The following is a 12,684-nucleotide window of genomic DNA, read 5'->3' as shown; positions in this document are numbered from 1 at the left end:
ATCAAATGGCAGAAACTGCAGTTGCTCCACATCTTTATCTACACTTGGTATTGTTCGTAATTTTTAAATTATTCTTATGAGTATGTGGTAATTTTAATTTGTATTTTTCTTTTCTTTTTTTTTGTATTTTTCTGTTGACTAATTTTATTAAACATCTTTTCATGTACCATTTACTTTCATATATCTGCATTTTGAAGTGTCTGTTAAAATCTTTTTCTCATTTTTAAATTGGGTTGTTTGTATTCTTACTGAGTTGTAACAGTTCTTTATATATTTTAGATTCTTTTGTGAGATATGGGTTTTTTCTTTTTTTGCAAATTTTTTTTACAGAATTCAACTTGCCTTTTAATTTCATTAATGGCATGTTTATTATGGCAGGTAATAAATGGCATGCCATTTATTAATGGCATGTTTTGAAGATCGGATATTAATTCTGATGAAGTCTAATTTATCAAAATTTTTATGATTAGTTATTGTGTCTTAGAAAGTTTTTCCACTTCAGGATTGTGAAGAGTTTTTTCCTAGGTTTTGTTCTAAAAGATTTATAGTTTTAGCTTTTACATTTAAGTCTATGATCTATTTCAGATTACTTTTGTGTAGTATGAAGCAATGATTGAGATTTTTTTCCCCATATAGATACTTTACTATTCCAGCACCATTAAAGGCTGTTCTTTCCACATTGACTTACCTAGCTGTTTGATCATGTATATGGGTCTGTTTCTAGACTGTCTTATTGATTTACATGTCTGCCGTGATCTGTACTATATTGCACTGGTAATTGTTGCTTTGTGCTAAGTCATGAAATCAAGATGTCCTTCAACATGTTTTTTTAAGGAATAACTTGCTTTATTTAAGTCCAAGAAAAACTATTCTGCCCTACACAGTTTCTTTGTATCTTTTCAGAAATGTCTTCTTTTACCAGCATTATCGTGGAGCTCTTTTACCTCTGAAGTAGTCCTTCAGATTTGCTCTCCTTTAAAGAAAACCTTTCTACTGTTCCAGGACATTTTCACATTTATTTTAGAATTAGCTAGTCAGTTTTTACCAAAAAATGCCTGTTGATACTTGATTGTGATTGCATTGAATCAATAGATCATTTTGAAGATAACTGATACTTTAATGATCTTCAATTTTCCAATTCATGAATGTGCGACATCTCTTTGTTTAGGTCTTTTTAATTTTTTCAGAAATGTTTTTCAGTGTTCAGGTCTTGCACATATTTTGTTAAATTTATGCTAAAATATTTTGAGTTATTTCATGTTATAGTGATACTTATTTTTAACATTAAATTTCCAAGTGTCTATGGCTAGTATGTAGAAATAAAATTAATTTTGATAGTGAATTTGTCTCTTGGGACTTTATTGTTGCTTAGTCTCCAAGTCATGTCCGACTCTTCGTGACCCCAGGGACTGCAGCATGCCAGACTTCCTGTCCCTCACCATCTCCTGGAGTTTACCTAAGTTCATGTCCATTGAATTGGTGATGCCATCCAACCATCTCATCCTCTGTTGCTGTTTTCTCCTTCTGCCTTCAACCTTTCCCAGCATCAGGGTCTTTCCAATGAACTGACCATTTGCATCAGATGACCAAAGTACTGGAGCTTCAGTATCAGTCCTTCTAATGAGTATTCATTGTTGATTTCATTTAAGACTAAGTGGTGTGATCTCCTTGCTGTCCAGGGGACTTTCAAGAGTCTTCTCCAGCACCACACTTCAATTCTTTGGCACTCAGACTTCCTTCTGGTCCAGCTCTCATATCTGTACATGACTACTGGAAAGACCATAGCCTTGACTATATGGACATTTTTGCTTCTAACACAGTCTAGTTTTGTCATAGCTTTCTTGCCAAAAAGTAATTATCTTCTAATTTCATGGCTGCAGTCACCATACACAGTGATTTTAGAGCCCAAGAAGAGGAAATGAAGTGATGAGACTGGAGGCCATGAACTTAGTTTTTTTAATACTGAGTTTTAAGCTGGCTTTTTCACTCTCCTCCTTCACCCTCATCAAGAGTTTCTTTAGTTCCTCTTTGCTTTCTGCCATTAGAGTGGTATCATCCACATAGTATATTTTTGTTGATTCTTAGGACTGTGGAAAATTCTTCAAGACAGGGAATATTAGACCACCTGACCTGCCTCCTGAGAAATCTGTATGCACATCAAGAAGCAACAGTTAGAACTGGACATGGAACAATAGACTGGTTCCAAATCAGGAAAGGAGTACGTCAAGGCTATGTATTGTCACCCGGCTTATTTAACTTATATGCAGAGTACATCATGAGAAACGCTGGGCTGAAAGAAGCACAAGCTGGAATCAAGATTGCTGGGAGAAATATCACTAACCTCAGATATGCAGATGACACCACCCTTATGGCAGAAAGTGAAGAAAAACTAAAGAACCTCTCGATGAAAGTGAAAAAGAAAAGTGAAAAAGTTGGCTTAAAACTCAACATTCAAAAAACTAAGATCATGGCATCTAGTCCCATCACTTCGTGGCAAATAGATGGGGCAACAATGAAACAGTGAAAGACTTTATTTTGGGGGGGCTCCCAAATCACTGTAGATTTTGACTGCAGCCATGAAATTAAAAGATGCTTGCTCCTTGGAAGAAAAGTTATGACCAAACTAGACAGCATATTACAAAGCAGAGTTTTTACTTTGCCAACAGAAGTTTGTCTAGTCAAAGCTATGGTTTTTCCAGTAGTCATGTATGGATGTGAGAGTTGGACTATAAAGAAAGCTGCTGCTGCTGCTAAGTCGTGTCAGTCGTGTCCGACTCTGTGACCCCATAGACGGCAGCCCATCAGGCTCCGCCGTCCCTGGGATTCTCCAGGCAAGAATGCTGAAGTGGGTTGCCATTTCCCTTCTCCAATGCATGAAAGTGAAAAGTGAAAGTGAAGTCGCTCAGTCATGTCCGATTCTTCACGACCCCATGGACTGTAGCCTACCAGGCTCCTCTGTCCATGGATTTTCCAGGCAAGAGTACTGGAGTGGGTTGCCATTGAGCACCGGAGAATTGATGCTTTTGAACTGTGGTGTTGGAGAAGACTCTTGAGAGTCCCTTGGAGTACCAGGAGATCCAACCAGTCCATCCTAAAGGAAATCAGCCTGAATATTCATTGGAAGGACTGATGTTGAAGTTGAAACTCCAATACTTTGGCCATCTGATGCAGAGAACTGACTCATTTGGGAAGACCCCGATGCTGGGAAAGTTTGAAGGTGGGAGGAGAAGGGGACGACAAAGGATGAAATGGTTGGATGGCATCACAGACTCAATGGACATGAGTTTGAGTAAGCTCCATGAGTTGGTGATGGACAGGGAAGCCTGGTGTGCTATAGTCCATGGGGTCGCCAAGAGTCAGACACAACTCAGTGACTGAACTGAACTGAAGGATTTTCTGTATCTGTGATTATATCACCTGTGGATAAAATCCTGTAGTCTAAGTCACTTACCTTTGTACTTTTAACTTATGTAATTAAAAAAAAAATCTTTTCTTTCTCTTAGCTCATCTTTGAGTTTCTGGATTTCACTTTATTGCTATAAACTGCATTGTTTTATCAATTCCAAGATGTTTTAATACTTAAAATAGGCCCCTGAGAGTTAATGTGTCAAAATTTTCTTAGGTGTGTCAATTAGGTAGGACACTGAATTACAATTTTTTTGTTTTCCTCACTGTACCTTCCACCTGATCACTATCTCCATACATTAATTATCCTTTATAAAAATTGAAGTATAGTTTGTGTACAATATTATGTAAGTGTTAGGTATGCAACACAGTGATTCACAATTTTTAAAGGCTCTGTTTCATTTAAAGTTATAAAACATTGGCTATATTCCTTCCCATTCACGTATTTTAAAACGTTTCCCAAATAGTTACTATTCTGTAGTAAAATTAATGCTTACTTGAAAACATTTCATGTAAACAGCCCATAGAAAATGTAGATCGTGATAACACGAATAGCTTAGGATAGTGGTTCTCAGATTTAAAGTGCATTCAAGCACCTGGAGGGCTTGTTAACACCCCATTCCCAGAAAGCAGTGAGAATTGGCAAGCTTCCAGGTAATGCTGTTGCTCTGGGAACCACACTTTAATAATCACTGCTTTAAAGAAATGATGACAGATCATTAATTTTAAATAATTAATGGATGCTTGGGGCTGGTGCACTGGGACGACCCAGAGGGATGGTATGGGGAGGGAGGAGGAAGGAGGGTTCAGAATGGGGAACACATGTATACCTGTGGTGGATTCATTTTGATATTTGGCAAAACTAATACAATCATGTAAAGTTTAAAAACAAAATAAAATTTTAAAAAATCATTAAAAAAATGATTAATGGAATATGCAGTTGCTTTGAGAAAAAGACAAAAAATTGCAATAAGTAAACTAGATATTAGATCTAAAATATTTAAAGGTTGATATTTATAAGATGACAGTTTCATATTTTTAATGAAATTTGGGTCTTCCCATTTTTCAGCACTATTAGATATCTGAGAGGCCAAAGAAATATACATTTTATTACAAAGAGAAGAATATAGCAAAAAATCAGAGGTATGATGATCCTTTGATCTGTGAGCATAAAATAATGCCATTTCATTGGGCCTTAATCAAAGAGCATTCGAATGGGTATATTAAACCATACTCTGTGGCTAGTGTGTGATATACAAAATCTTTTCTAGGGCTCAGAATTGACATGACAAAAGCTCTATTCATTGATCTGAATGATGATGCCCAGCCCGATATTACCATGCAAATATCATCATACTACACTTTCTTCTAAACATAATCATTTTTTTCCCTTGAGTTACTGAATATAAGTGATACTGGAATTAAGACTACTCCCATCAATAGTATGAACATTTGTGTAGATCATGGTGAACTTAGAAATATTTTTCCTTGGAGATCACTAACTATAAGGAAGAAAAATTAACATAGTGAAATGTCAGACTGAAGTCTATTAGACATTATTCTTGGGAAGTTGTTATAAGTGTTAATAAAAATACTTGCTTGTGAATATTCATCATATAACAGTTATTCTTTTATAGACAAATACATCAGAGTTATAAAGTATTCCCTTTTCTCTTCTAGCTCTGTTGGCTTAGCAAAAGCAGCTCTAGAAGCAATTAATGGATTCAACCTCTTTGGCAACCAGGTAAAAAAACAGCAGTAGCAACAACAAACTTCATTTTTTGATTTGCATGTTTAATTAACTTGGCCATTTATTAACCAATTCATTCATCATGATCAGAGAATGTCTGAAATTTATGTAGCAGCCCAGGGTTGAACAACCTTTCCTTTGAATATAATTTGCTTCTTAAATTTTAGTTTTCTAACAAAAAAGATTGCTTAATTTAACAATAAAACTCTTGATGAAGAATTTTCATTTTCCAAGTTCAGTAGCTTCTCTCTCTAGTCTTTTGTTCAACTTTCAACATTTTTATATATTCCTTGCATTAGGTACTAAATATTTTACTTGTCAATTCCCTTGTTGGTTTCAATTTAATGTATATAGATGTATATTTCATGCAGAGGGGAAATTTGCTTCAGATGTGCAGCCAAGGAATTGGAAATTGGGATACTAGCTTAACCCTCAACTGACTGTATTCATTTGTCTAAATCTCATTTTCTCTGAGATAAAAGGGAAACCCTGAGGATTGCCTTAAATTTTTAACTGATTTCTGCACCTAATCAAGTGATCATGGATTGAGTTGTCAATGGAAAGAATAATATGCAGTAATACTGGTTATTACTCTGGATCAAGAAGTAGACTAATTTTATTTAGCAATTTTTGTAAAGATACCCATACAGGATAAATGCAAGGTGAAACACACCAAGACACATACTAATCAAACTAACAAAGATTAAACATGAAGAAAGAACATTAAAAGCAGCAAGGGAAAAGCAACAAGTAATATAGAGGGGAAATCCCATGCTGTTGACAGCTGATCTGTCAGCAGAAACTCTGCAGGCCAGAAGGGAATGACAGGATACATTTAAAGTACCAAAAGGGAAAAATCTACAACCAAGATTACTCTACCTGGCAAGGATCTCATTCAAAATTGGTAGAGAAATCAAAAGCTTTACAGATAAGCAAAAATTAAGAGAATTTAGCACCACCAAATCAGCTTTACAGCAAATGCTAAAGGGATTTCTATAGGTAGGAAACACAAGACAAGGAAAAAACCTACAAAAACAAACCAAAAACAATTAAGAAAATGTCAGTTGCTCAACTGTTTCATTCGTATTCAACTCTTTGCGACCCTATGGACTGTAGCCCTCCAAACCCCTCTCGCCATGGGATTCTCCAGGCAAGAATACTGGAATGGGTTGGCATGCCCTTCTCCAGGGGGTCTTCGCAATCCAATGACTACACCTACATCTCTTACATCTCTAGCATTGGCAGGCAAGTTCTTTACAACTGGTGTCATCTGGTAAGCCCCATATCAGCAATTACTTTAAATGCAAATGGATTCAATGCTTCACCCAAAAGACACAGACTGACTGGATGGATACAAAAACACCCATATATATGCTATCTACAAGAAACCAACTTCAGACCTAGAGACACATACAGACTTAAAGTGAGAGGGTAGAAAAAGATATTCCATACAAATGGAAATCAAAAATAAGCCCGAGTAACAATTCTCATGGGCTTCTCTGGTGGCTCAAATGGTAAAAAATCTGCCTGCAATGCAGGAGACCTGGGTTCAATCCCTGGGTTGGGAAGATCCCCTGGAGGAAAGCATGGCATCCCACTTCAGTATTCTTGCCTGGAGAATCCCCATGGGCAGAGGAGCCTGGCGGGTTACAGTCCATGGGGTTGCAAAGATTCAGACACAACTGAACAACTAAACACAGGACACCGATTCTCATATCAGACAAAACAGACCTTAAACTAAAGAATCTTAAAAGAGACAAAGAAAGACACTACATAAAGATCAAGGTATCAATCCAAGGAGAACACATAACAATTTAAAATATTTATGCACACAACATAGGCGTCAGCACCTCAGTATGTAAGGCAAACACTAACAGATAAAAAAGGGGAAATTGACTGTAACATAATAATAGTAGGGGGCTTTTAACACCCCACTTAACACCAGTGGACAGATCATCAAAACAGAAAATTAATAAGGAACCACAAGCCTTAAATTACACAGTAGATCAGATAAACCTAATTGATATCTTCAGGACATTCCATCAAAATGCAGAAGAATACATTTTCTTCTCAAGTGCACATGGAACATTCTCTAGGATAGACCACATCTTGGGTCACAAGTCAAGCCTCAGTATATTTAAGAAAATTGAAATTGTGTCAAGCATCTTTTCTGACCACAATGCTATGAAACTACATATCAGTTACCAGGAAAAAACTAACAAACACAAGCACATGAAGATTAAACAACACAATTACATGGAGATTCAGCAATATGTTTATGAATAACCAACAGGTTACTGAAGAAATAAGAAGGGAAATAAACAATTCTTAGAAACAAATGACAATGAAAACACAGTGATGGAAAACCTATGGAATGCAGCAAAAACAGTTCTAAGATGAAAGTATAGCAATGCAAAAAACAAGAAAAACATCACATAGACAATGTAACTTTACAGCTAAAACAACCGGAAAAAGAAGAACAAAAAGACCCCAAAGTTAGTAGAAGGAAAGAAATCATAAAGATCAGAGCAGAAATAAAAAAGAAATGAAGTAAACAATAGTAAAGATTAATAAAACTAAAAGCTGGTTCTTTGAGAAGATAATCAAAATGGACAAATCATTAGTGAGATGGTTAAGAAAAAAGGGAGAAGAATCAAATCAACAAAATTAGAAATGAAAAAGGAGAGGTTACAGCAGGCAACACAGAAATATAAAGGATCATAAGAGACTATTATGAGCAACTATATGCCAACAAAATGGACAACCTTGAAGACAAGAACAGATTATTAGGAAAGTTCAAACTTCCAAGACTAAACTAGGAAGAAATAAATATTATCAGCTAACCAATGACAAGCACTGAAATTGAAACTGTGATTTAAAAATTTCCCCAAAACTAAAACCCCAGGGCCAACTGACTTCACAGGTGAATTTTATTCAACATTTAGAGAAGAGCTAATGCCTATCCTTCTCAAACTGCTCCAAAAAATTGCAGAGGAAGGAACACTGCCAAACTCATTCTATGAGGCCACCATCACCCTGATATCAAAACCAGACAAAGACATCACAAAAAAAGAAAGTTACAGGCCAGTATCACTGATGAACATAAATGCAAAAATCCTCAACAAAATTCTAGCAGGCAGAATCCAACAATGCATTAAACAGGTAGTATGCTATAATCAAGTTCTGTTTTTTTCCAGGGATGCAAGGATTCTTCATTATATGCAAATCAATCAATGTGATATACTGTATTAACAGATTGAAAGATAAAAACCATATGATAATCTCAATAAATGCAGAAAAAGCTTTTGACAAAATTCAGCACTCATTTATGGCAAAAACTCTTCAAAAAATGGGCATAGAAGGAATCTACCTGAACATAGTCAAGGCCATATATGATAAACCAACAGCAAACACTATTCTCAGTGGTGAAAATCTGAAAGTATTTCCTCCGAGATCAGGAAGAAGACAAGGGTGCCCATTCTTGCCAATGTTATTCAACATAATTTTAGAAGTCCTAGGCACAGCAGTCAGAGAAGAAAAAGAAATATAAGGAATCCAGATTAGAAAAGAAGTAAAACTCTCAGTTTGCACATGACATGATACTATACATAGAAAACCCTAAAAATATCAGAAAATTACTAGAGCTAATTAGTTAATTTAGTAAAATTGCAGGATACAAAATCAATACACATAAATCACTTACATCCCTATATATTAACAATGAAAAATCAGAAAGAGAAATTAAGAAAAATCCCATTCACCATTGCAACAAAAAGAATCAAATGCCTTGGAATAATCCTACCAAAGAAGCAAGATTTGTATACAGAAAACTATAAAACCCTGATGAAAGAAATCAAGGATGATATAAAAGATGGAGAGATATTGCATTTTCATGGGTACAAGGAATCAATATTGTGAAAATGACTTTATTACCAGAAACAATCTGCAAATTCAGTACAATGTCTATCAAATTACCAATGGCATTTTTCACAAAACTACAGCAAAAAAATTCACAATTTGTATGGAAGCACAAGAGGCCCCAAGTAGCCAAAACAAACTTGAGAAAAAAGAATGGCATTGAAGGAACCAACCTTCTTTACTTCAGACTATACTACAAAGCTGCAGTCATCAAGACAGTATGATAATGTCAAGAAGAAAAAGCAAAAATATAGACCAATGGAACAAGATAGAAAGCCCAGAGATAAACCTATGCACCTACAGACACTTTATCTTGGACAGAGGAGGCAAGAAAATGCAATGAAGCAAAGATACTCTCTTCAATAAGTGGTGCCAGGAAAACTGGACAGGTGCATGTAAAAGAATGAAATTAGAACACTCCCTAAAACCATACACAAAGATAAACTCATAATGGATTAAAGACCTAAATGTAAGACCAGAAACTATAAAACTCTTAGAGGAAAACATAGGCAGAACACTCCATGACATAAATCTCAGCAAGATCCTCTATGACCCACCACCTACAGTTATGGAAATAAAAATAAACCATGGGACCTAATTAAACTTAAAAGCTTTTGCATAGTAAAGGAAGCATATAAACAAAGTGAAGAGACAGTGCTCAGGAAGGGAGAAAATAGTTGCATATTAAACAACTGACAAAGCATTTCCAAAATATAAAAGCAGCTCTTACAACTCAATACCAGAAAAACAAACCGCCCAATCAAAAGTTGGGCAGATGGCCTAAACAGACATTTCTGCAAAGAAGACAAGAAGACCAATAAACACATAAAAATATGCTCAGTATCACTCATTATTAGAGAAATGCAAGTCAAAACTGCAGTGAGATATTACCTCACACCTCAAAATGGCCGTCATCAAAAAATCTATCAACAGTGGGTGCTGGAGAGGGTGTGGAGCAAAGGGAACCTTCTTGCACTGTTCCTGGAAATGTAAATTGATACAGTAACTGTGGAGAACAATATGGAGAGTCCTTAAAAAACTAGGGATAAAGCTACCATATGACACAACAGTCCTGCTACTGGGCATATACTCTGAGAAAACCGTATTGAAAATGACACATGTACCCCAGTGTTCACTGCAACAATATTTACAATAGCCAGGACATGGAAACAACCTAGATGTCAATTGACAGATGAATGGATAAAAAAGCTGTGGTACATATATACAATGGAATATTACTCAACCGTAAAAAGGAACACATTTGAGTCCATTCTAATGAGGTGGATGAACCTAGAACCTATTATACAAAATGAAGTAAATCAGAATCAGAAAAACTAATACCGTATATTAACACATATATATGGAATCTAGAAAGATGGTACTGATTAACCTATTTGTGGGCAGTAGTGGAGACGCAGATATGGAGAACAGACTTGTGGACACAGAGGTGAAGGAGATGGTGAGACAAATGGAGAGAGGAGCATGGAAATATATAAACTACCATATGTAAAATAGATCAGTAACCTCAGTTGTGTAGATGATACTAGCCTAATGGCAGAAAGCAAAGAGGAACTAAAGAACCTCTTGATGAAGGTGAAAGGGGACAGTGAAAAATCTGGCTTAAAACTCAACATTCACAAAACTAAGATCATGGCATCTGGTCCCATCACTTCATGTCAAATAGTTGGGGAAACAATGGAACAGTAACAAACTATTTTCTTGGGCTCCAAAATCACTACAGATGGTGACTGCAGCCCTGAAGTTAAAAGATGCTTGCTCCTTGGAAGAAAAGTTATGACCAACCTAGACAGCGTATTAAAAAGCAGAGATATCACTTTGCTGACATAGGTCCGTATAGTCAAAGCTGTAGTTTTTCCATAGTCATGTATGGATGTGAGAGTTGGACCATAAAGAAGGCTGAGCACTGAAGAATTGATGCTTTTGAACTGTGATCCTAGAGAAGACTCTTGAGAGTCCCTTGGACCACATGGAGATCAAACCTGTCAATCCCAAAGGAAATTAACCCTGAATATTCATTGGAAGGACTGATGCTAAAGATGAAGCTCTAATACTTTGGCCACCTGATGTGAAGAGCCAAGTTATTGAAAAAGACTCTGATTTTGGGAAAGATTGAAGGCAGGAGGAGAAGGTGATGACGGGATGAGATGATTGGATGGCATCACTGATTCAATGGATGTGAGTTTGAGCAAATTCCCGGAGATAGTCAAGGACAGGGAAGCCTCACGTGCTGCAGTCCATGGAGTCGCAAAGAATCAGACACTACTGAGTTACTGAACAATAAATAGATAGCCAGTGGGAATTTCTTGTATGACTCAGGGAGCTCAAACTGGTGCTCTGTGACAACATAGAGGTGTCTTATGTGGTAGAAGGTGGGAGGAAGTTTCAAGAGGGAGAGGACATATGCATGCCTGTGGCTGATGTTAGTATATGGCAGAAACCGACACAATATTGTAAAGCAATTATCCTTCAACTAGAAATAATTTTTTTTTTAATGGGAGGGCAGAAGAAGTGTCCAACTAATATCATAATTAACCTTAAGCTATTCAATGCTAATCAAATCAATGAAGATACATTTTAGGAACTTAGACATGTAAAATGTGACATGGATTTTCTTATGAAAATTATAATACTATGTACCTCAAGTGTTGCATTTAAGAAAGTTTCAAGTTGGAGATAGACAGAAGCAGTTACTTGTTCTGGGTGCCTCAGACATGACTCTAAATCACTCTCTTCCACATTCTTTTTTCTCTCAAGACCTGTGGCTAGAGAAATGGAGGGATAAGAGCTCATAAAAATGTGGGGGTGTATGAGCCTATTGAAAATGATGAGAATTAATACTATGCCTCTTCTGGAGACTTTTGGTCCTCTGGCTTTGATCCCTTGGCTTATAACCACATTTCTCTCTCTCTTAAGAGTCACCATACTCATGGAAATCCTACATGTATCCTTCAATTCTTTTAATTTCCTTTTACCCCTGACTTACTCTCAGTATATTTCTTTAAATATCTGTGTGTGAGTATAATATGTGTGTATAAATATTTAAAGAATATATGTTTATATATATATATAGACAGATAACAGAGAAGGCAATGGCATCCCACTCCAGTACTCTTGCCTGGAGGAGGAGGAGGAGGAGCCTGGTAGGCTGTAGTCCATGGGGTTGCTAGGAGTTGGACACGACTGAGCGTCTTCACTTTCACTCTTCACTTTCATGCATTGGAGAAGGAAATGGCAACCCACTCCAGTGTTCTTGCCTGGAGAATCCCAGGGATGGGGGAGCCTGGTGGCTGCTGTCTCTGGGGTCGCACAGAGTCGGACATGACTGAAGTGACTTAGCAGCGGCAGCAGCAGCAGACAGATAAGGATGGATGAAAGGAGTTGTGTGAGTGGAGTAGGAATCTGGCATAAAGGAATGGAATTGTATTCAGGGTCAAGACAGGATCACTGTGTGCTCCTACTCCTCCAGTGAGCTTGTGACTTTGGCTAGATATTTATCTAAGTCTTAGCTTCCTCACTGAAAAAGATAGAGATATTGGCACTAACTCAGAAAGTAGTTTTGCAAATAAAAAGTAACTTAGCATTACTCAATT

The 12,684-nt window shown here is 36.6% G+C and overlaps 1 protein-coding gene across 2 annotated transcripts in view; it reads left to right on the top strand.

Annotated features, from left to right (window-relative positions):
* Positions 1 to 12,684, top strand: part of PHKB (phosphorylase kinase regulatory subunit beta) — a 227,914-nt gene that overhangs the window by 93,974 nt on the left and 121,256 nt on the right. For both annotated transcript variants that reach the window (XM_070388471.1, XM_070388472.1), the window contains one exon: positions 5,086 to 5,149. In XM_070388471.1, the coding sequence (XP_070244572.1) occupies positions 5,086 to 5,149 (64 nt within the window). The remainder of the gene's footprint in view (positions 1 to 5,085; positions 5,150 to 12,684) is intronic.

The sequence above is a fragment of the Bos mutus genome, chromosome 18, assembly GCF_027580195.1.
Source record: "Bos mutus isolate GX-2022 chromosome 18, NWIPB_WYAK_1.1, whole genome shotgun sequence".
NCBI classification, from domain to species: domain Eukaryota; kingdom Metazoa; phylum Chordata; class Mammalia; order Artiodactyla; family Bovidae; genus Bos; species Bos mutus.
Note: the sequence above shows the minus strand (reverse complement) of the source record. Positions and strands in the feature narration are given on the sequence as shown.